This window comes from Ceratotherium simum, chromosome 8 (assembly GCF_057802395.1).
Source record: "Ceratotherium simum simum isolate JZ-2026a chromosome 8, ASM5780239v1, whole genome shotgun sequence".
Lineage (NCBI taxonomy): Eukaryota > Metazoa > Chordata > Mammalia > Perissodactyla > Rhinocerotidae > Ceratotherium > Ceratotherium simum.
The window spans coordinates 12,844,513-12,869,580 of record NC_141907.1 but is presented as its reverse complement, the minus strand read 5'-3'; the positions used below and the strand labels follow the sequence as shown (position 1 = coordinate 12,869,580).

Below are 25,068 nucleotides of genomic sequence, written 5' to 3'. Positions count from 1 at the left end.
CCGGCTGCCAGGCCAAGTTGCGGCTGAAGGGAGGAAAGATTGGAAGCAGGGTGCCAGTCAGGAAGCTTTGGCAGTAACCTGAGAGAGAGGAGGAGGATTTAACTTGGGTGAAGTACAGAAAGAAAAGGACAAAGTTAATAAAATGTTCCAGAGCAAGAATCAGTAGGGCTTGGTGAGGGGAGAGAAGGGGTGGTCAGAACTGGCCCTGAGCTTCTAGCATAACTGTGTCACTGGTGATGCCATCAGCTAAAGTCAGGGCTGCAGGAGAGGGTGGGATTAGTGGGGAAGATACTGAGTTCGGTTTTGAAGGTTAAAGGTATCTGTGGGATTTCTAGGTGGAGTTGTCCAGGCTCAGGAGTCAAAGCTGAAGATATGATGACTTTAGGATTTAGATGATGGTTTAAAAGGAGAGTATGTGTAGGAAAAAAAGAAGAGAAAAAGAAAGAAGGTGACTGAGAGCACATCGGAGATTGAGACCCTGAAGGATGGCTGGCGTTTTACCGTAACTCGCGTTCTGTTAGGATGTGGTTAATGGAGCTCGAACCAGCAGACACTTAAGGGTCAGGTGGAGGAGAGGAGCCGCCAAGGAGGCTTAGGTCAGAAAAGTCCGAGATTCGAGAGAGAAGAGCGCCACTGGTGGGGGGCGGCCGGCAGGAATGGGGAAGCTGCAGGTCAGATGCTGGCTGGGATTATGGTGAAGTGACCTTTGGGGCTCATGACTCAGCTCACTGGCACAGTGAGAATTTGTGTAAGTGCAGTCTCTTCTGCTTTCTGAATGTGCTGTTGCTTCTCAGTTTTTACATGACAGAATTGATATTTATAGATAGCAGCTAATGAGAACATCCTTTTCTTTCTAATTGGAAAACTAACTGAACTGAGTAAGAGTATAATTTTTTATCTTTCACTACTTTTGGCTGTTCCTGTTTGCAGCTCAAAAGGCTTTCTTTTTCTCCCCTTCAAACAGCAGCTCTTGTTCTGGATCTAGCCAGCCTACAACATATGAGCAAGTATCTAACCCAAAGTTTTATCTACATGGATTTGGTTACACTAAGGCCTTTTAATCTGAACATCTGTTAATATGTACAGTATAATACAGTTCACATCTCGTATGTGGCTTCAGCTGTAAGTGTACTGACAGTACAGTGCTCCTAGTGCAGTTGATGACTCGGCCTGCCCTGCGCTAGGCTGGAGGAGGTGCAGGTCTGCTTTTCGCTCCATCTGTTTCGATCCCCAGACATCTCGCATGGTATCACTAACTCTCCAGATAGATTATGAATCTGGTATTTAAAGAAAGGTGTGTTTGTGTGTAATTTTTTTTTTATAGTATAACTTCTGTAATAAGCAAGCCACTTGAACTGATGCTCAACAATCTAGCAATCTGTTCCAGTGCTGGAGCAAGTAAGCTGTTTTAGATCCATTGGGAGCTAGTAAGTGTGCTTCTGAGTCTTCCTAAGGGCTTTTCAAGGGTATTTTTGACCACATGCTCTTTTCCCCTTTCCTGCAAACTTTGCGTCCTAGCACTCACGTAAGATGGAACTGCTTAAGCCGATACTCATAAATGAAATCAGCCTTCCCTCTCATTTTTTGGAGGGAACACCAATACTGTATTTGGTCAGAGGACCACAAGGCCAGCTCAGGGCAAAGAGGACGATTTGAAGCTTTGGTATCCTGAATTCTGGAAGAACAAGAGCAAGGGTAGGAAGGTATATGTGAAGTGAGAGATACTGAGAGGTCGTTGAGGTGATGGGCTGTCAGGGAAGTGTGACGTGTGGGAGATAGTTGGGATCAGGCATTAACAACCTTGGCTTCTCATCTCAGGTCTGCCAGTTATAGCCAAGTGGAAAGTATTCAACCTCCTTTGGCCTTACTTTCTTCTTCTAAGACGAGATGGCTCTGTGGGTGAATTTGCTTTGGAGGAACAGAGGAAACAAGTGGGGAAATCCCAGGAAAGGAAAGTCTTTCAAATCTGGCTGAGGTTCTACTTTGTATGACTTATGATGATCATCATCATGTTGGTAAGCCTTCCCCTAGGGAGATGGCATTATTTAGACACTTTTGCAGGATCTCTGAGGCTGAAGAAGGAATATGTTGCACCAGTATCCGTGTACTTCCCCCAGGATAGTTCTTGGACTGATGCAATGCCTGTTAGGTGACCTGGCTCCCTTTGATATATATATATATATATATCTATATATATACACATATATACGGAATCATATATATATATATAAAATATCGATTTTATGTCCACTTAGTATCTACTCTTTTTACCTCCATTCTATCTCTGTATCAGTCCAAGTCCTACATCACCTGTAAGACCCAGGACTGGGTTCTCACAAAACGCTTTTCTCACTATTCTGGTTCGTCATCCCTTCTATATTTCTGTGGTGTTTTCAGTTTATACCACACAAAGCAGCATTTTTCTCAACAGTCTTTGCTGATCATTTGTGTGTAGGTTCAGGTTCGGGGCACAGAATTATAGATTACTTTGTTTTATTCTCTTATTGTTTTATATACGTATTACCTATGGCCCCAGCTAGCGTGTAAGTTCCTCGATAAATACTGTTCTTTTTGTTTTGTGTCATTTTCTTTTCCTGTAGAGCTTTCATTGTTGAGGTTCCTCACTGCTGAATTAACAAGAGGATACTTCCTTGAACATAATGAGGCCAAGTATACAGAAAGAAGAGAAAGAGTATACACTTGTATGCGAATACCAAGAGAATTGGAAAAGGTACTATTTTTTTCTGTTTCCAGGCATCATTTTGAAAGTTATGTCAAGTGTTAATTATGCAAAAAAAAATTGTGAACAGCTTGAGTTGAGTTTTAAAATATTGGAAATAATGTGATCACAGGTAATTAAATATATTGGGGGAGTAGGAATTCCCATACAGGAAGAGGCTTTAAAAAGTATATTTTTAGTGTAAGATCCAATGATTCTTTGCTACTTATTAAAATTACCATATTTCCATTTGAGTCTCATCCAAATAACTTTTTCCAAGGAGTTAATCTCCACTTCTTTAGTTCTCTTCAGTTTTGTTTTATTAGAAGCAGTTTTTTATTTCCATTCAGCATGATAAATTATTTAATTTCAGCCTTTTTTAAGGTTTCAGTTTCTCAGAAAGCCCTCATATTTAAAAACATAAAGGACAGTCTCTTCAAAGACAAGACGATTCGTCACAGAAAGCCTCATGTTGTAGGATAAGCGTAGTAACGTCAGCACTGGATCCTTACGCACCGTGTTCCTGGGTCGTGTCCTAGTCCATCAGGACCAGTCAGCTGTGACAGGAGGGCTGCTCTTTTTCCTCTGCTTCGCTAGAGTTGGGAGTCTGAGTCATTCTGAAATTTCTTGCTAGAAGGAAAAAATTAAGAAATAATTCAGCTTTAGCTATATTGAAACGTGTTTTCATACTTTTGTAGTAACATAGACCTTGTAATATTCCACAATCACTTCCTTAGAATCATACTTTCTATTGGAGTGGCCATCAGAAGAGTTTTGTTGCTTTGCTTTATCAGCGTATAATAACAAGAGGTGTGGTAGACAATGAGAAGTAAGGTCCCAGTGGGTTTGGCTGATGTTCTCTTATTTCTGGCAGTGCATCAGTTTGGTAGAAGGAAGAGAGTCAGATGTGGAGTGACAGTTTGAGAAGTGTTGCTTTATATAGGTTCTTGGTGGCGTGTCACATGCTGAAATTTTAGGAAGGTCAGTATGTGTTAGGGTGAGATTTAGAGAGCTGGGGAGCAAGCAGAGATTTGAGAGAGAACAAATACAACAGTGAAACAGTTCGTTGCCTTTGGTTAGGATCAATAAATATGCTTAGTTATCATTGTACTGCTGCCTTTCTAGGGAGTTGTAGGGTTCTGTGGCGGAGCCACGGGCCTGGTGGATGAGGAGGGAGACAGAGGAGTGTGTGGGGCGCTCTGCAGCACTACTGTCCAAATGCCTTTATTTTGTATATTGGAATTATTTTGTGTGTGTGTGTGTGTGTGTGAGGAAGATCAGCCCTGTGCTAACATTCATGCCAATCCTCCTCTTTTTGCTGGGGAAGACTGGCCCTGAACTAACATCTGTGCCTGTCTTCCTCCACTTTTTATATGGGACGTCGCCACAACACGGCCTGACAAGCGGTGCCTCAGTGTGCGCCCGGCATCCGAACCCAGGCTGCCAGCAGTGAAGCGCGCACACTTACCCGCTATGCCACAGGGCCGGCCCTATATATCGGAATTTATGTAAGATTTTGTTGTCGGGGTGGTGGGTAATGTTTCTTCTGCTTGCCAGAAAAAAATTTAAACTAATTTTTGTCTTTCCTAAAACACTTTAACCTGCTTTTCAAAGCTCACTTTTTCTTCCAATGATAAGCATGGGATGGAATTGTGAGGACACACTGCAGAGGCAGTTGGAGGAGTGGTCTTCTGGGGCCTGTACTCTTGTACCAGACAGTGCCAGCCACATTGTTTATGTTTATGTCTCAGCCCTCTACAAGGAATTTTCTTCTCCCACCTGTCTGAGCAGTTCTGAGCTCCCATTTTTCTCTGGGGAGAACATAGAGGGATTTGCCTTTAGCCCACAGCCAAACTTTATGGACACGCCCAGAGGACTGCTTCAAATTGGGGAGGTGTCTGTCAACGCCTTATATTACCCCTCCTGTGGCTGAAATAATGAGCAGTGGCAATCCACTCATAATTCTGTCGCCTCATCAGAGGCAGGTTCAACACATACATTCTTCTCTCTTCTTTACTAGCAACGTTGAAATAACAAGCAAGTTTCTGGGTAGATTTGTCACAGAATCTTGTAAGCATGTCATGCTGTTATTGTGAGTATTAAATTGTCTTCTGGGGAAAATGCCCACAGGCTTTGATGAGACTTGAGTACAAACCAGTGCTTTTCAAACTATGGTCCATTTTGGGACCACTGATGGGTCAAGTAACTCATACGGTAAGTTGCAATCAATTAGGATTTTTTTTTTTTAAGGAAAAGAATAGAAAAGTATCAGAGTGCCCTGCCTGTACTAAGGGTAAGTATTTTTTCATGAAACTTTGGTTTCGTTTGTGTATATGTAAAATGTATAACGTCAGAAAAGTTGAATTAACACTGCTTGTGTACAATTGTAATAATTTTCTAATCTTTGTTTCCCATGACAGAGGCTTTTGACTTTAGGCATATTTGGGAAAATTTTATTTGTGTCTTAGAACAACACTTCAGAAATTTTATTGCTTAAAAAGTACAAAAAGGGGTCCAGCCCGGTGGTACAAGCGGTTAAGTGCACGCTCTCTGCTGCGGTGGCCCGGGGTTCGCGGGTTCGGATCCCGGGCGCGCACTGATGCACTGCTTGTTAAGCCATGCTGTGGTGGCGTCTCATATAAAGTAGAGGAAGATGGGCACGGGTGTTAGCTCAGGGCCAGTCTTCCTCAAGAAGAAAGGGGAGGATTGGCATCGGATGTTAGCTCAGGGCTAGTTCTCCTCACAAAAAAAAAAGTACAAAAGGATGTCCTGCTTTTTAGTTTAGAGCAGTTTCATCTTAACTTCTAAGACTAAGTGAAATGTACGGGAAAGCAGAGTTAGATTTCAGTTTAATTCCAGGCTTAGGTATCAAAACAGCATAAATTCCCTCTGATATCTCTGAGGCCTTTATTTTATATGAGTAGGCTTTTATTATAAGAGTTGGGAAGCTATCTAGACATTCATGTTAATGAATTATTTTTTGTTGGTTTCATTTGTGTTTACATTGTCTTTTCTAATGTATAATACCTTACTCATTTTTTTTCTTGTTTTTTGGTAAATTCCATGATATTTTCACCCAGCTTTTCAGGAAGAGAAACTTGATTAAAAAGCACTTTGCTTCTACAAGGGTTGCAAATACTATAAAACATGTAATTAGTGTTGATACTTTAAAGTCAAGAGAAAGGTCAACTTATTATCTCTTACCAAACCTGTTTGCTAATGTAAAAACATCCCAGAATTTTTGTATAATCTTGTCAGTGGATAAGCATGTTATGCTTGACATTTAATAAAGGTGAATTGCTTATATATTTAAAATAGTATTTTCAGTTCTTAGCACTTTTTTCACATTTGAACTTCTTGTTCTCGTGAAAGGGTATAAAATTTTGGTTGGTTTGTTGGCTTTTAGGGAACATTTCTTCTTTTCCGTCACAAGTCCCTTTGCCATCTGCGCCCACACACCCCTTGGGTTCTTATCCTAGATCTGCTACTAACTGCTTTTGTGGTCCACCTTGGGGGCTGTTTTTCTCTGCCATATGACCGAGGAGATTGAACTACACTTTCTCTGCTCTCTAAACTGAGAGACAGGATGTGAAGTGGCAACCTGCCTGGATTTGACTCTTGGCTCCGCAGTTTATTAGCTGTGAGGCCTTGAGTAGTTCCCTTCTATGTGCCTCAGCTTTCTCATATGTATATTGATGATGTGGTAAGCCGTGTGTAAGTATTTTAAAATCTTTTACAATCCTCACTTCAGCAAATTGGGGAATGCCCTGCCCTGGGAGAACATTTTGGAAGGTTTCTTGTCCAGTGGATGTCTCTTTGCAGTGGGGTACAGGTCCTGGTGCCCTGGACAGCAGGAGGTGATTGGGAAAGGCCTGGACTCAAGGTCTCCCTGGATCCCACTTTTATCTCATACGTTTAATCTTCCTGCTTCAGTTGCTACTAATCTTACTTCTAACCCTGCAAGGGACATGATTTTCTGACTCTCAGTCTTCTTGGATTGCTGACCTCAGGCAGAAAGAGTCTTTAGGGAAAACTGTTATCTTCCCTCTTTCCTTCCCTCCAGGCTGTCTCAGAGTAAAGCTTATCTCTTTCATGAAGGACTTAGCTGATGGCCATAAGAGATGACACACCTTCACACCCTGACGTCTTCTGCCAAGCCCTCTCTGGCCTCAGCAGGCGCGTGACTGGAGCTTGTAGTTAGGACAGACAAGGGATGCTTTCACTAGATGCTTGGTGAAGTCAGGGCAGAGATCACCAATTTCCTAGAGGGCAAATTCCTGGTGAATGAGTACTCCCTGCTCCATACCCCACCTTGACTCGGCCAGGTACAGCCCACCTCCGGCATCCAGCTCTGTGTTAATAATAAAGCAAGTAGCATTTATCAAATAAGTGTTAGGTCCTAGGCACTGTCCTAAGCACTTTAAATGAGTTAGCATTAAATCTCAAGAGCCTCATGAGATACATGAGATATGTACTTTCGAAGTTCCGGTTCCTTCACCTGCCCTGTTGTGGTAGTCTCACTGACACCCACACAGATCTCACCTCCAACCCATGTTGTGGTGGAAACATGTGCAAGTGTATATTCTGTGTTTTGACCCCATTTACCCTGCACCATGTACAAAATTATCACTTGTCCAAGGGCTAATTTTGTCATCTGTGTGAATCCAAAACTGCAGGAAATAGAAAAGAAATGTTCACCATAGTATTTTCTAAAATGCTCAAAAATATTTAAGTGCTAATTTAGAGAGATACAGATTACTCCTTCCCTTATTTGTTATTTTTCTCAGTCTTTGAGTACGTATGGTGTTCCAGGCACTTTTACAGTGTGGAAGTACGGAGATAAACCTGAGACTCGTGAAGCTAATGGCAAGGTGATGAGCTAAAGAGATCGACTTTGTACATGCAGTTTAGGGCGTGTGTGTGCGTGCGCGCGTGTGTGTGCGTGCATGCACATGCACGCTCATGGGGGTGGGTATGCTAGAAAGACCCAGAGGTGGGGAATTGTTAGGTACATTCAAGAAAGGATGGATATGCTGGGAGGATAGGCTGGATCCAGGTTACCCTGAATGTTAGGCTATGGAGTTTAGACTAGCTTTGGAAGGAAACTATTAAAATGTATTTCTTAGAAATACTTTTAGCTGTGTATGCAGCAGCATACCTAACAGTGGCTTAGACAAATAAGTTTTTTTATTTTTTTAAAGTCTAGAGGAAAGAGATCTCAATTGTTGCAGCAGATTAATGAAGCCTTAAGGAACTCAAGGCCTTTTATCTTTCTGTTTCCCCAGCGTAGGCTAATTGGCTTTCAGTCCTCTTGCTTGTTGCCTTTTAATAGAAAGATGACAGCTGCGGCCTCAGGCGTTACATCTGCATTACATCAGAGAAAAGAGGAGATGGGCAATGCCACTTTTTCAACTGTCAGACTGTCGCTTGTATAAAGAATTAAAAGCTTTCCCAGAAGTGCCCCAGCATACTTCCTTCTGCTTATGTCTTATTGGCCAAACGGAGTTACACAGCCATCCCCAGTGCATGGGAGACTAGGACAGTGAATATTATGCTTTTCCAGCAAAGGGAGAAACAGATTGAGAATGGCAATTGGGTTAGCCAGCCCGCAGAGCTCTGCTGAAAAATTAGCGTAGCAACGTTCAACATGAATTAGAAATAAGAGGAGCAAGAAGGTCTCAAGATCTTTCCATGTCATAATCTTTCTTCAAATTAAAATCAATAAATCAATTGATTTATTGATTTTACCTATTAAGAAATTCATTCCTCATGTTAAAAACATGTCAGATATAGGTTGTGATTATTATGAAGGCTTTTATCAAAATTACTTCTTTTCTGTGGTTGCATATGTTTATGTAACCTTGCCTGTCATAAGACGTGGAACTAAAATGAAAATTTATTTTTGACTCTTCTTTACCTTGTAATTATGTTTTTTGGCAATCCTTTATTTCATTGTTACCATGCTTTGTACATTGTAGTTATTTAATACATTTTTTTAAAAAATTGAATTCAAATGCTTAAATGGAACTGCTTAGTTATCTTAAGAATCTAGCAAATTTTTTTTTTATTGATGTTTTAATGGTTTCTAACATTGTGAAATTTTGGGTTGTACATTTTTGTTTGTCCATCACCACATATATGACTCCCTTCACCCCTTGTGCCCACCCCCCACCCCCACTGCCCTGGTAACCACAGTCCAGTTTTCTCTGTCCATGTGTTGGTTTATATTCCACATATGAGTGAGATCATACAGTGTTTGTCTTTCTCTTTCTGGCTTATTTCACTTAACATAATACGCTCCAGGCCCATCCATGTTGTTGCAAATGGGACGATTTTGTCTTTTTTTATGGCTGAGTAGTATTCCATTGTATATATATACCACATTTTCTTAATCCAGTCGTCAGTCAAGGGACACTTAGGTTGCTTCCACTTCTTGGCTATGGTGAATAATGCTGCAATGAACATAGGGGTGCATAAGCCTCTTTGGATTGTTGATTTCAGGTGCATTGGATAGATTCCCAGTAGTGGGATGGCTGGATCATAGGGCATCTCTATTTTTAATTCTTTGAGGAATCTCCATACCGTTTTCCATAGAGGCTGCACCAGTTTGCATTCCCACCAGCTGTGTATGAGGGTTCCTGTTTCTCCACATCCTCTCCAACATTTGTTGTTTTTTGTCTTGGTGATTATAGCCATTCTAACAGGCGTGAGGTGGTATCTTAACGTTGTTTTGATTTGCATTTCCCTGATGATTAGTGATGTTGAGCATCTTTTCATGTGCCTATTGGCCATCTGTATATCTTCCTTGGAGAAGTGTCTGTTCATTTCCTCTGCCCATTTTTTGATCGGGTTGTTTGTTTTTTTGTTGTTCAATTGTGTGAGTTCTTTATATATTATGGAGATCAACCCCTTGTCAGATGTATGTTTTGCAAATATTCTCTCCCAGCTGGTTGGTTGTTTGTTCATCTTGATTCTGGTTTCATTTGTCTTATAAAAGCTCTTTAATCTGATAAAGTCCCACTTGTTTATTTTTTCTTTAGTTTCCCTAGTCTGGGTAGGCGTGTCATCCGAAAAGATTCCTTTAAAACCAATGTCAAATAGTGTGTTGCCTATATTTTCTTCTATGAGTTTTATAGTTTCAGGTCTCACCTTCAGGTCTTTGATCCATTTTGAGTTAATTTTTGTGAATGGCGATAGCACATGGTCCACTTTCATTCTTTTGCATGTGGCTGTCCAGTTTTCCCAACACCATTTATTGAAGAGACTTTCCTTTCTCCATTGCATGTTCTTAGCACCTTTGTCGAAAATTAGCTGTCCGTATCTGTGTGGTTTTATTTCTGGGCTTTCAATTCTGTTTTATTGATCTGTGTGTCTGTTTTTGTACCAGTACCATGCTGTTTTGATTACTATTGCTTTGTAGTATGTTTTGAAGTCAGGAATTGTGATGCCTCCTGCTTTGTTCTTTTTCTTTAGGATTTCTTTAGCTATTCGGGGTCTTTTGTTGCCCCATATAAATTTTAATATTCTTTTTTCTATTTCTGTGAAGAATGTCATTGGGATTCTGATTGGGATTGCATTGAATCTGTAGAGAATCTAGCAAATTTTTATAAGCTTTAAATTTGTCAGGTTGAAGGTATGATATAAGTATTGCTTATACATAAGGAATATTGGTATTTCTAGGCATAGACTATTGCTCTTATTGAAGGAGAGAAAGGTTACTGTCACACAGGGGAAAATTGGGGGTCAAGATTCAGCAACTAGCTTCTCATGTCAGGTGTGCAAGTAACCACGCAGTGGCCTGATCAATGCATTGAACCTCCTTTGGCTTTGACTTTCTCCATCTAAGATTAGAGGCTTGGACTAGGTCATCTCAAAGGGGCTAATAGTCCATGACGGTGACTGAGTTTGCCTACGTGGAGCAGAGGAAACCAGAGCAAATGGAAGGATTCACAGGGAAATTTTACATAACTGGTGGGGGAACATAGTTCTGCTTTTTTGAGGGTTGGAGGGGGTGTAACATTTAGGAAAAAATAATTCAAGAAGTTCCTTTCAAAATAATGAACTTAATCAAAATATCATATAAAGCTTTTTTTTTGTTTCTCAATGTGAGTGTATATTAAGAAAATGTAGTCATAGCCAACGTGTCACCTTTATTTCAATAAAACAGTCCTGGGGTTTCATTGCAAAACTAGTAGAGAATACTTAATAACTCAGACCCATATTTATAGCAGTGATTTCTTGGACGTCCTGCTCGGTTTCTAATTTCATGAAAATATGTTTGGGGAATCATCCCCTTAAATTCTTCTCATGGTGCACCTCTTGTTTGTGCCACATCCTGCCTCACATGTGTTACCATGTGGCTGCTAAGAAGCCAGAAAGCCATGGGATCTGCACATCTCAGAATCTCAGCACCTCAGCAACCTTGGATGGCATTCCACTGTTCTCTTTGAGGCTTGTCACCCCCTGCTTGTAGTAGTGGTGACAGCAGCTTCCATGTGCCTTCTGCAACTGTCTTACCTTTCTCAACTCTCTCAGGGGACAGGGCCAGTTTGGCAGCAGCACCAGCGGCCTTTTCCAGAAGTGGGGCTTGGAGGTGTTGGGGGAACCGCCCAGGCATCCAGGGCTTCACTGGCTTGGTGTAGGCCCTGCTACCTGTTGGGCATATGGGACCCATCAGATAGTTCTAGGACAACCAGCCAAAGACTTCAGGCCTCTACTCTATTCTTTGATATAGTTAAAAGACAGTTCTTGGTACTATGGGGTTCTCTTCATCTTTTTGGATCAGTAACTTATTTCTGTCACATTAGCTTTGGAAATAATTCCCAGTAGCTCCCTTTTGCCTGCAGCAGCTGCTAAGACCTCTGTTCCTTAGCGTGGCTCTCACATGTGCCAGAGGGTCCTGAGGGCACACCCAGCCTGTGCATCACAGCCCTGTTTGTCCCTTGCAAAATACCAAGTAGTGGTCTCTGCCTCAAGGGTCAAGGGCTTAGAATATAACAATATTCAACATGGATTAAAAATAAGAGCAGCAAGAAAATCTCACGACCTTTCCATGTGCATAGTCTTTCTACAAATTAAGTTCTTCAGTTTATTTACCTCTTAAGAAATTTATTCCTGGTGTTAAATTTATGTCAGGTGTAGGTTGTGATTATTATGAAGCCTTTTATCAAAATTACTTTGTTTCCCTAGTTATGTGTTTCTGTAACCTTGCCTATCATAAAAGTACTTGGCTCGCAGTAATCCCTTTATTTGCTGTATTCTGGAGTGTAAACTTCCTAGGGGTATGAATTTTTGAATTCAGGTGAAGAAAAATGATTTTATGGTAGGGATGACCTTGAAGCAGTAATTCTTTCAAAGTTAGTCATTTGTAAACTTTCTTATTGATAAGCCATTCTCCTTGACATTCTACTAATAATGGATCCCTGCATGTGGGTTTGTTGAGAACTTCTGGAACGGAGGATAAACTTTGTGCTCCTTCATAATTAACTGAGGATGATTTCTGTCCCCCTTGTAAAATGATTGCATTCTGTCCACACAGCCTCCCACTCTCATTGCACCTTTGCACGCTCTTCTCTTTGTTTGAAATTCTGTTTCTCCTTACTGTGCCTACCAAATCTAGTGTCCATCTTGTCTCTTTTGTGGGGAATCTTTGCTAACTGTTCCTCCCTCCCCTGGGTGCACATTCCTCATTGCTACCCACCCGCCACCCCCACCCCCACGCCCGCGCCCACCTCGCATAGACCTCCTCTCTTTGCTGATGCTTCCAGAGCATGTTGATCATCTGGCACTTACTACATGGTCTGTATCCAGCTCACTAGGTTGTGAATTCCCTGGGGAAGGTGTCCTTCCTAATGACCTTTTATCCCCCAGTGTAGAATTGAGCAAGATAACAGGCTTTGCTCTTATAGGAGGAGACCAAGAGCTGTATAAAAAGATACCAGGGGAAGGAAAGGGAGACGCTCCTGCTTTGCTCCTGCTTCCCGACCACCATCCAGACCAGTGGCTGCTGTTTGGTGGTCAGGGTGGAGGAGATGGTATTCAGAATTACCAGAAGATGGTTTGTGTGATTCAAAGAAGCATATTCCAGAATCATTGTGCTGCCTTAATTTTAGCCATAACATTTTATTTATTTTGAAATTTCAAATGGCGTTAAAAGGAAGGCAGGAGATTTTTGTCAAAAAGGCAAACAGATTTTTAAAAGGTTAAGAAAACCCTGCTCCATTCTCCACAGAGAGAGGCTGGCATTTTTATTTGTTTATTTCTTTTGAGGCTAGTATTTTTCAAATGATTAAGAGCAATATTAGTAGATTCAAGATGAATGTGTTAAGAACTGGTTGTGGAAATTGTCACTAGCATGTGATGTTTTGTTGACTGACAGTGTTACAGAACCATTGCCATTTTGTAGTTTTCTTAGCATTGAAGTCGGATGTTAAAAAATTATGTTAAATCTTTTTCTTTTTCTTTTTCTTTTTTAATATATATAAGGCCAAATCCAGTGGCAAAGTTGAAGCTGGAGGGATGAGTGACAGGTGTCTTTAGTATAAACAGTGCTCTAGTTTTCAAAGCTGTGTCTTCTGCAGACCAACTGAAGTCTGTCCCTGCCCCTACTGCTCACGGATGGGCAGGCTCCTGAGTCTCCCTGCAGAGGGAGGTGGGGCAGCACTGCCTGCCTTTCAGAGGGGAGGTGAAGATGCACTGAGGCCGTGTGCACAGGCGCCACGCACAGCACCGGCCGCTGCCCGGCTGTATTGCCCAGGGCCTGTAGACGGCTTCTGCATCCTTCCAGACAAGATCCCCCCGGGATCTTAATCATTTGAAAAGGCCAGTGAACGTTTCTGTCCTTTGATTGTTTTCACTTACAGGTTTTTTTTTTTTATTGTAAAGAATCACAGGAACTACCTCATTAATTAAGCAGGTTATTTTGAGATATTTTTCCATATAAGTTTTTATAAATCTGTACTCTGAGAATGAATTTTATGAGAAATATTTTTGTGTGTGTGTGTGAGGGAGATCAGCCCTGAGCTAACATCCATGCTAATCCTCCTCTTTTTGCTGAGGAAGACTGGCTCTGATCTAGCATCTATTGCCAATCCTCCTCCTTTTTTTTTTCCCCAAAGCCCCAGTAGATAGTTGTACATCATAGTTGCACATCCTTCTAGTTGCTGTATGTGGGACGCGGCCTCAGCATGGCCGGAGAAGCGGTGCGTCGGTGCGCGCCGGGGATCCAAACCCGGGCACGAGAAATATTTTTAAGTTGAATATCTGCAGTTTGTATCTCAGTGCTTTTCATTCATTTTTGTGTAAAGACCTTCCTGGTGTGTTCCAACTCGGATACTCTCTGCAAAGCTCCCTGTAGCCACTTTGAACTGTCTTCACTGCCTAGTAAGTTCCAACCAGCCTACCTGTCTGGGAACGTATTCTTCAGACAGCCAGTTAGTACCCTTTAGTGGGTCATGAATTTAGTGAGACCAGTATTGTTTTTTAAAAGGAAATAGAAAATTATCAACCTGTATTTCATGGAGTAAAAGTTAGTATTATTTTGAGGAACTTTTCTTGTGGGTTTTTGAGTGTGTATGTGAAAGTGTGTCTAGTGAATTGCAATGTAAAGTGTATTTCTAACTGTGGGTTGTGGTCAGAGTTTGAATCCTCTTCTTTGGTCATTAAACTCCTTTGTAGGACTTTGACATCTTAAAACAGTGAACATAAATTTTATCCAGCTATTGCAGTCTCTGCCACATTAGAGTGTACAATAAATGTCTGGTTAAGAGAGAGAAGGAGGAATGAATCTAAGAATGAGTTAGCCCTGGAAGGTTTTCACACAAAACCTTGTGTAGCGTTTTGTCTTCCTTCCCCAGGAGAAAGCAGAGAATGGAAAAGAGGTAAAAGCCAAAAACTCCAGTGTATGATTTCTTTTTGAAGTATTTTCATTCTGCTTTGGTCTTTGGCATCTTTTGTTTTTCTTTTTGTTATTTATGTAATTGCCAGTTCAAAAGATGACATATTCATTATAAGGCCTTCCCCCTGAAGGTGAGGTACCACATTCTACACAACGGATAAAGCGAGGTGACACTGGAATGGCAGTACTAGAGGAGGAGAGAGAAATGGGACAAGAGTGATCCCATGCACAAGGCATGGCTGTCAACTAGAAGGATAGATTTTCACCTGTGATTTAAAGAGGCATATTTCAGAAGCATTGTACTTCTTTTATTTTAGCCCCAATTGTATAGATTTGAGATTTCAAGTGGCATTTAAAGGAAAGCAGCAGATTTTTGTATTTCTCAAAAAGGAAACAGAGTGGCATATGACACCGATTTCTTTACTTTATAGTCATACCTTGTATATTTCAGGGGAAATTTTCATTAGACGTTACTTAAGACCGCTTGAATACGTTATGGTTATTTGGTCCAAATAAAAAGGAAGCAGTAATTGCTTTATCAAGATACCATACAAGTTAACTGAACGTGTGAAAAGTACAGTCGTGTGTTGCTTAATGACAGGGATATATCCTGAGAAATACTTCGTTAGGCAATTTTGTCGTCGTGTGAACATCATAGAAGGTACTTAGACAGACCTACATAGTATAGCCGACTACACACCTGGGCTCTATAGTACTAATCTTGTGGGACCACTGACCTGTATGTGGTCCATCGTTGACTGAAATGTCATTATGTGGCGCATGACTGCACACATTATTCTCATTAGTAATATATACTGTTCAAAGCTTTTAATTCTTAATAACATTTTCAAAGCTAGCAATAAATCTAAATATGTGAAATGTTTATGCCTTTTGTAAGTTTGATTCATTAAATGCTTGTTATTTCTGCATTTTTTATGACACTAGGCAAATTGGCAAAAAATGAATTAGCACAAAGAAAATTACATTAACTTCTATGCCTAGTAAAAATAGCGAGTAAGATCTTTTCGCTCTGCTCAAATTGCTTCAAAGAGAGCGCGTAGGGCCTTGTGCCAGACAGACCCAGGCTTGAATGCCAGTGCCTGTACCCTGACCCACAGCCTTGGGCAAGCCTTCAACCTCCAGAGCTGTGGTTTCTTGATGTGTCAAGCAGGGGTGATAATCACTACCTCAAAGAGCTGTTAGGACGATTAAGTAGTAAGCACTTACCACCTCACCTGGAGGACCAAGAACTAGGAGACATTCTTTGCAGAGCCCCTTCAAACTCCTGGGTCACCAGGTAAATTAAATGAGTATGCCCTACAGCATCCGGCAAGGGTGCCAGGCTCACACTAAGCCCAGCATGGGTTTCTTTACCTCTTTCAAGGATGAATGTTTTCAGAGTTATATAGTGTTTACTTTTTTAGGAAATTTTCTCATTTTCATTTGTAAAGAATTTAGAAGAATGCTGTACTTTATGAGAATGTGTAACATCTGAACAATAGGTACTGTAGTTGGGTCACTTTTCCATATTTCCAAACCCTGAAAGGCGTTTCTGTTGCTTTTCTTCTGTGTTGTATGTTCGCACACACGAGAATGCTTTCTTTCCACCCAGTTGACGTTTCTTTAGATTGCAGCCACTTGCTTTCCTTCCACTTTAATGTTGAGATCTATTGAATTGACAGCTCCAGGTGATCATTACATGGTTGGTCAGCTTGCAGTGGGAGCAGATTATTGTTTGCCCACTGAGTTTATTGGGCTGGTTTAAAATGTGAAGGGGAAGGCCTGTTAGACTTTTGTTACTATTGTTTACCATAAATGGTACTAATACAGATTCCTCTAAGCCAAAGAAGGGTGACTGTAGTTTTATTCTTTAAGAGAAAGTTTTAGTCTTCATAAGCACTTTCCTCCTCTGTGCTCCTGCTTCCTCCCCCTGGAGGGCTTCCTCCCCCTGGAGGGCTTCCTCCTCTCCCCCACCACACCCCTTCTCTTCTGCCCAGTCCACACTCTCCATGTGGCAAAAGCTCTGTCTCCTCAGGTGTCATTAAGAGTCTCCTCTTGTCTGGAGCTCTTTCTAAATCTCCCCAAGTTGGGTTGGCCATTCGCTCTCCAGGGCTCCCTCCAGCTCTCATAGCAGCTATTACCACTGCATTGACCTCCTTTATCTACATGCTGGTGTCTGTATCTGCTAAAATATGAATAAGCTTGCTGAGGGCAGGGACCCCATCCTGGTGTCCTGCCTGGCTTTGTGCCCACTGGGCTAAGCACGTTACTTGGCCCATAGTAGCAGCTCAGCAGATGTTGGATGAACGAGTAATGTGTTCATTGCTAGTGTAAGGTCATGAGAATGACAACCACTTACTCTCCTTCCCAGCGTGCTGTGTCCTTAGGCATACAGACACCGAAATACCTTCTGGGAACGTTGGGTTTCTGCATTGGGTTTCTGGCAGTTTCGGCCTTTGGAGTGCAACCAACAGTCCACCAGCAAACAGGGAAAGGATTCTCATTGGTTGAAGAGTAATAAATAAAGACCACTAGTTTTACTTGTTCAGTCTTCTACAGCATTCCTTTGTGTGTAAAACAAGGAAACAGACACAAAACTGTGACTGCTGACGACAAAGACAGAATGCTGACTGACCAACCATCATGGAGGGAACGCTAAAAAGTACAGTCTGCAGCGCATGACTTAGTAGTTTAGCACTGTACTTCCATTGTTGTGCATAATGAGTCTAAATTGTTTAAAAAAAAAAACTATTAGGCTGTCTATATTTTGATTAAGAAACCTGGCCCATATTTATTTATTTATTTATTTATTTATATATATATAATTTTTTTTTTAATTTTCTTTGAGAAAATGTGTCCTTTTTTTTAAAGATGTGTTATTAGTCTCCTAGGGCTGCCGTAACAAAGTACCACAGACTGGGTGACTTAAACCACAGAAATTTGTTTTCTCACAGTTCTGCAGGCTGAAAGCCCGAGATCAAGGTGTCAACAGGGTTGATTTCTTCTGAGGCTTCTTTCCTTGGCTTGTACATGGCCATCTTCTCCCTGTGTCTTTGTTTTGTCTTCCCTCTGTGTCTGTTTCCAGTTTCCTCTTCTTTTCAGGATACCAGTCATATTGCATTAAGGTCCACCCTCATGACCTCATTTTAACTTAGTTCTTTCAAGACCCCTATCTCCAAATATAGTTACATTTCTGACGTTCTAGGGGTTAGACCTTCAACATATGAATTTGGGGGGGAATGCAATTCTGGATTTTAACTACTAAGAAGGTGTGGATTTTAACTACTTACTATGTTTATATAGGACAATTTATTAACTAACGATACATGGAATGTTTTGTGTGAGGGCATACATATCGTACCATATTTGTGTGTCAGACATAAGTCACTGCTCTTACAGTGGCAGAGTTTGATAGCCTAGATGTGGCTCCTTCTCTAAGCCATCAAAAGAGTCCACCGTCCCTCTGTGAAATACAGTCTTAAATTCAATGGGTAAAAATTTATAATGTTACAAAAAAATAGGAAGGATGTGGTGAGTACACGAGAAAGGGGGAGAGATACAAACATCAGTAGTTACTCCTCAATTAAAAATAATGCCTTCTGAGTATAGCACGTTCAAGGGCACATGAAATTGTGTTAAGATGAGTAATCATTTTACATGTTTTTAACATAAAGAAACAGTATTTTAAGTCAATATATATTACAATCTTTCCCATCCATGAAGCAGTCTGATGAACAGGTAACAGCAAAATTATGAAGAATAAAATTGGAGTTAAAAAGCTTTATCTGAAAGGTTTTCTGTAATGTCTTTAAAGTTTAAGAAAGTACTCAGAAAGCCACATCAGATGTTCATAGCTGTGACCAAGAGCAGCTTGTCTTTTAAGTAATTCACTTCTGTAGCTGGTAAGCCAAGGCTCTGGGAGAAGAACCACAAACTTGCACTTAGAAAAGGGATTTTGCATTAAGATATCTCTCATCTACACAAGTAGAACTGTTAACTTGTTATTTCCATAGCTAAGTTATGAGAAAATGTAACTTACTAAACATTCTAATAACGTTTAGAAATTCCTTGATTGTTTGAAATTTTCATCTACAATTATTTAAAGAATGTTTATTTTATGTTTTGTATTCTTCTCTCGTTTTAAAATCCAGCTCATGGTGTTTGGAATCTTTCTGTGCCTGGATGCGTTTCTGTATGTGTTCACCCTGCTTCCTTTGAGAGTTTTTCTGGCACTGTTCAGGCTCTTCACTCTGCCTTGCTATGGCTTAAGGTAAGCTTAAAATCATGAACTATTTTAAATATTTAAATTATTTTTACTACTTGTAGTTGTTAAATAATCACTTGGATAGGTTTTGCAGAATAGGCATAATTCATACAGTTTCATTCACACTTTGGCCTTTAATGCATAAACTAATCATGTTTATCTTTGTAGTGAATATTATATAATTATACTTTTTATGTGCACACTTTTTTTCTGAATCTTTTTGAACCAGAACTTTGCTTTGGCCAGTAAAATAATGTTAAGTATGCAGAAGGCTGTATGGGAGAGGAGAAAGGAGCGAGGACCAGAGTCAAGGACCTTGTTGCCACTCTGCTACCTTGCCCTGTACCTTTGTTTTCTTGAAGTCCCTTGGCCTCCTGGGCATCCTCTGTAAAGTGCGGACTGAGTTCTAGGCTGGAGGGTGGGGGGCAGTGGTTTCGGAATCTCCTAAGGAGCTCTTACTGAAGGGGTTCCTCCTCTATCCCCATTTGAGGGTCACTGTCTTAGTGGCCTAGGAGCCTTAGTTACTGATGACAGGTGAGACTCACTCTGGTTTGTGGGAGGGGAAACTTTTTTTTTTTTTTTTTTTGAGGAAGATCAGCCCTGAGCTAACATCCATGCCAATCTTCCTCTTTTTGCTGAGGAAGACTGGCTCTAAGCTAACATCTATTGCCAATCCTCCTCCTTTTTTTTCCCCCTTTTCTCCCAAAGCCCCAGTAGATAGTTGTATGTCATAGTTGCGCCCCTTCTAGTTGCTGTGTGTGGGGCGCTGCCTCAGCATGGCTGGACAAGCGGTGCGTTGGTGCGCGCCCGGGATCCGAACCCGGGCCGCCAGTAGCGGAGCGCGCGCACTTAACCACTAAGCCAGGGGCCGGCCCCCAGGGGAAACTCTTGAAGACCATTGTCTAGTAGGAAGGATCAGTCCGTCCAACCCAACATCAATTAGCTGGTGAGTTGTGGGCAACCACCTAACTCTTCTAAGCCTGTTTCCCCATCAGAAAAAGGGGATATTGAGAGCCCAGCATCTTTTACCGCAAAGACTGGGAGATGTGAAAAGAATACGCATCATAGTGCCTGGTTCATAATAGACCGGAACAAAGATTAGTTTCCTTCCCTTTCTTTTCTACCAAAACTAGGAACAGTAAGATGAAAATGTTAAGCTTATGTGAATCTTAATGCTTTATTGGTCTTGAGGTCAGAAGAAGTTTGGATTTTACTGTTTTCTTTTTTTGTACAGTTATGTCAGCATGTCTTCACTCTGTGTAGTCGCTTTCTCTATGACATTCTTAGGTAGTTCTTAGCATAGTTGCCCAAGTGACATTTCTAACATGTATCACTTTTCTAAATACGTTTCATTCCAAAAAGTTTTAAAATGCTGAACTGGACAATAATATGTGAAACATCATTTAACTATAAAGTAGATGACTATTCCATGGTATATAAAATATATAACTAATAAACTTATTATCAATAACTTAACTATGGAAACTGAGTTACAAAATTATTGGTCAATATACAGAATTATATGTTGATTTTTTTTAAAAGCTAAAGTCATGGAAGATTCTCTTTTAAAGTAGTAAATGAGCATATACTTAATATTTAGTAAGCACTGAATAAGAGAATCTCTTCAAAAATGAGCCTCAATCAGTTTTAATAAGGAAGAAATTCTTCCAGTATAAATTGGAAGAATTTATTAATCATGATCATATTGTGAAAAGAGTAAAAATTCTTTTTTGAAAGATTGCATGGAGTAAAACAGTTATAAGTAAGATCACAGCATTGTTATATGTGATACTTTACATTCTATAACCTTACCTTCGAGAATGAGAGAATTATGTTACATATTTTATTAATTACATGTTAGTCAAATGGGAGAATCTTTTTAGCAATTTAACCATCAGCTTTAAGATATTCAAGTACATCCTTTATACCTCTGAGAAAGTTTTTAAGAAAGCTTTATTCATATCAGCAAACCTTTTTTAAGACATTTGTAGGATAGTATTTTAATAGTAACAAAACCTAACCTCACATACAGTCATGCACTGCATAATGACGTTTCATTCACCACGGACCGCGTATACGACAGTGGTCCGATGAGATTAGTACCATATAGCTGAGGTGTGTAGCAGGTTGGACCATCTAGGTTTGTGTAAGTACAATCTGTGATGTTCGCGCTACAAAATCGCCTAATGATACATTTCTCAGAACATATCCCCATTGTTAAGCAACACATGACTCTACTATTTTATCACTATTGGGAGCTCACTAAAATCATGGTTATTTCAGTTACCTTTTCAGAAGACCAGAAAGAACATCTAATAAAACGTTACTAAGTATAAATCTTCATGTGTGACTGCCTAACAAGGATGACACATGGAAATAGTCTGGATAGTCTGGTCAAACTACCCAGTGTAAAATAACTAATGCCTTGGAGAGGTGTTCACGTCTACACTATGAGCTAGATTACTTTTTAGTTGTTCTTTGATCAACAGTGTGAGGCAAGTTCATGTTCTAGCCATCTTTAAGAGAATGGCGTTCAAAGACATCACGTTCTATGTGGCTATTGGCGTGATGAGATAAAACGTGAAAAGGATATGTAACCTAAAGACTCTTCCTTCTAGAGTGGTTCCTTCCTCGGGTATGTTATCACAGTGGATGTTCACTGTGGTGACATCACTGAGTAAGTCACAGTGGTGATTTGCTAGTATTCCCCAAGAGCATCTTACTTTAGGCTCTTATTTGAAGACCCATCTTATACAGGTATCTAGGATGGTGTCATTTCTATGTATGTCTTGTCACTTGGGGAAGCAGGGCACCAAAGTAGCATTAGAAAAGTTTTTCAGTGTTCATTCTGAAAACTAAAAGATGTTGCAGGTAGCTGGGAAATCTTCAGTCCTCTGCTCCATTTGCTTTATTGTGAGTGGCTGATGGTCCCTGGAGCCAAACTTTTCTAGATATTCTAAGATTTTTTTTAGCATATAAAGTAAAGATGATTGCTTTTGTATATTATTTTAAAATACTATTCAATCTAAATTAATTTGTCACATTTTTTTTTTTAAGATTTTTATTTATTTATTTTTTTCCACCCAAAGCCCCAGTAGATAGCTGTATGTCATAGTTGCACATCCTTCTAGTTGCTGCACGTGGGACGCGGCCTCAGCATGGCCGGAGAAGTGGTGCACCGGTGCACGCCCGGGATCCGAACCCGGGCCGCCAGCAGCGGAGCGCGCGCACCCAACCACCAAGCCACGGAGCCGGCCCTGAGTCACATTTTAAAACAAAATTAAATAAAATGTGGTCTGTGTTTAAGGTTTTATAGCTAAAATGACACTAGAGGGCAGCTTGTTACGCACTACATTTGAGACTCCATCAAGTTTTCCTATGCAGACAGTTCCTGCTATTTCTGCAGTTTGGATCAACTGAAAAATTACATTTTATGCTGTCACAAATAAATATATATAAAACATGAAATGCAGTTAAAATTATATAACAGAACTTCAGCAATTTTAAGTAGTATGTGTGAGTGTAGGCCAGATTACACAGAAGATGAAAATACTGCCTTACTGTCTTAGTGCCTTGAGTATGCGTGCTTAGAATAATATGGGTTGCAATTTATATTTTCTTTCAGTGATTTAGAAAACAATGTCTTTTTAAGCATTATTTTTGAAAGCATCAAACTTTAGTTGAAATTTGAAATATAATATGAAAAATTACATTAACAAAGCTATTGTTAATATTTTTAAAATCTAAGATCTTTCAAATGTTTTAGGAATATAAAAATATATTTTATTTTTGCAAAATTATTATTCAGAAATAGCCAAATTCTGCCTTCTTATAGTTTTCCTTCTAACATTCTCTACTTCCATTAAAGATTATTTGACTTGTCAAGCTGTATCATGTTCCATCTTTTTCAGCAAGCAAAAAGTGCTCTTTCCTTCAGTCTGACTTTATTTTTTCAAAGAGATAAGAAGAATTTGAAAAGACCAGCAAAGAAGTTGATCGTATTCTTTTTTCTGTTTTCTTTTTCTCACACTCTTGTATTTCAGTCTTCTTTCTGCAAAAAAAACTTGCTGTCTTTTTGGTCTCTTAGAAATTATTCCCAAAAAGGAGGAAAACAGGATATTTGTCAAAGTAATCAAGGTACTGACATGAAAACAAGAACTATTTGCAGTCTCCGATGCTGTTTGTTTCAATCGCGCAGTAATAGTAGAGCAGTCGGTAGTATTGCCGTCTTTTCTTGTTTGGTATTAGTGTCCTCACCTCCTCTACTTTCAGAGTTAGATCTGTTACAGCATTTGTGAGAGGCTTTTGAAAGCTGACAGCCTTCCAGATTTTCTGCTTTAGAATTTATTCTTTGAACCTATGTCTAAATCTTCTGCCAACTTGCCATGGCTTTTGGTTTGCTTTTTTGCCGGTACTGACAACTAAGTAGACTCGCAGTCTTTCACTAAGACTGAGGGCCAGGGCGATTCTGCGTCTCCTCAGGAGACCCAGCCTTCATCGTGATTGCTCCACTGGCGGGCATTTTGCCAGCTTTTAACTCTGTTAAAATATTGTTCATTTTGAGATGTTGGCAGGGTAATTATCTTGACTCGGTAGTTGTGTGTGTGTGTGTGTGTGTGTGTGTGTGTGTGTTGTCTGCAAAGGACGCACTGCTTCCATAAAAAGTTTACATCTGTCCTTAGTAATCTCAAGAATATTTAGGGGAAAACTGTTGTTAATGAATTAACAATCTTGAAAAATCTTTGCCCCAAAATATTTTGCTGTAGACTGAAATAAAGAAATACATCCAGATTCTTTAAAAGCAGATTCAAGTATTTCTTCCCTCTTTCTTAGATGAGGTAGTATCATTTTAGAAAAACATTGAAGAAACTTCTTGAATTAGGATAATTTTTTTAATGATGAGGACTTGGAAATCAGAATTAAGTTCTGATTTATTATAACAGGTATCTGTGTTTCTTAGAAGAATGAAAGTATTTTGTTTTTTAGAAAAGTAGACTGCTCTGTGTTATGCTAAAGAGGTTTTAGACATCAGTTTTCCATATTTACTAACAGAATAAATAAAGAATAACCAATTATGTAAGTGTTTTTAACTTACCTGGCATTTTTGTGAATCCTTTTTCCTCCTCAAACTTGTGACTTCATTTTGTGTTTTAGAAATTTTAGTCACGTTTGAGTTAAAAGTTGAGAGAAATCATAGAGAAAAACGATACTATCTGGTACCAAGAACTGACAGTTTTTTCTAAAAAACTTTGCTAAAACATTTTAGACGGTAATCAGTGTAGAGTAGGTTTAAGTAATAAATGCTAGAGTATTTTTCTTTTAGAGCAAAAAGATACGTGCAAGCAAATTTTCTGATCTCTCACCTGAGTTTTAGGCATAACTCTTATTTGAGGCCTGATGGCCTTTTTTGTTTTTAAGAGGCAATGATATCTTTTTCTTTTGAGAGTTTACCCCATAGGAAAGCTCTTATCTCTCAGAGGAATTATGAATTTCAAATGCTTGAGTGTTTCTTAACCTGCTGGATTTCCTCTGTATTCTTTACCTCCTTCAAGATAATTCTACTTAAAATTAACTTCACACACACACACACGCGTGCGCGACTTTTCTCTTTTTAGATGTAAGCCTTAATTTTTCCCTAAGTGATTAAGGCCACCCCTGTAGCACATGTAGGGAGAGCTCTTGGTAACTTTCTCTGGGGAAACAAGTATGTCTGTTTCCTCTTACCAGGGCTGATCTTCGTGGCTGATCTGTGGAGAGCAGTGTATTTGTTTTATTAGAGAGTCTTCGTAACATCAGGTTTTGTTGTCCCTGTTTCCTCACCATGACGCTCTAAGTAGCGTAGCAACATTACAACCTTCTCTCTCTCTTTCTCTCTCATAAATCAGACCGAAGGGAGGAGCACTTGCACTTCCTTTATAGAGTGGAATGTGGTGTCACAGGGACTCCTTGTGGTGAGTAAACCCTGATTTTTCTTTCTGTACTCTTGGCCAAATTGACATCAGTACAAACGAATATTAATTAGAATGAAAAAATAACAAAACAAAACAGCGTAGGCAGACATAACCATTTGGGGATGGACACATGCTGAGGAAAATGTGGTTCCGTATCCTTACTTTGTCGTAAAGCTTTGTTCGTATTTCTGCAGGATTTGACCATGATCTCACCTAATATAGGAAAATCACTCAATAA

The 25,068-nt window shown here is 40.0% G+C and overlaps 1 protein-coding gene across 3 annotated transcripts in view; it reads left to right on the top strand.

The window, feature by feature from the left end:
- Positions 1–25,068, top strand: part of TAPT1 (transmembrane anterior posterior transformation 1) — a 67,697-nt gene that overhangs the window by 9,726 nt on the left and 32,903 nt on the right. For 2 of the 3 annotated variants that reach the window (XM_087434129.1, XM_087434128.1), the window contains exons 2-3: positions 2,601–2,731; positions 18,767–18,885. In XM_087434129.1, the coding sequence (XP_087290255.1) occupies positions 2,601–2,731; positions 18,767–18,885 (250 nt within the window). Of the gene's footprint in view, positions 1–1,390; positions 2,016–2,600; positions 2,732–18,766; positions 18,886–25,068 lie in introns of those variants that run through there. The other variant, XM_087434130.1, reaches the window with a different exon arrangement.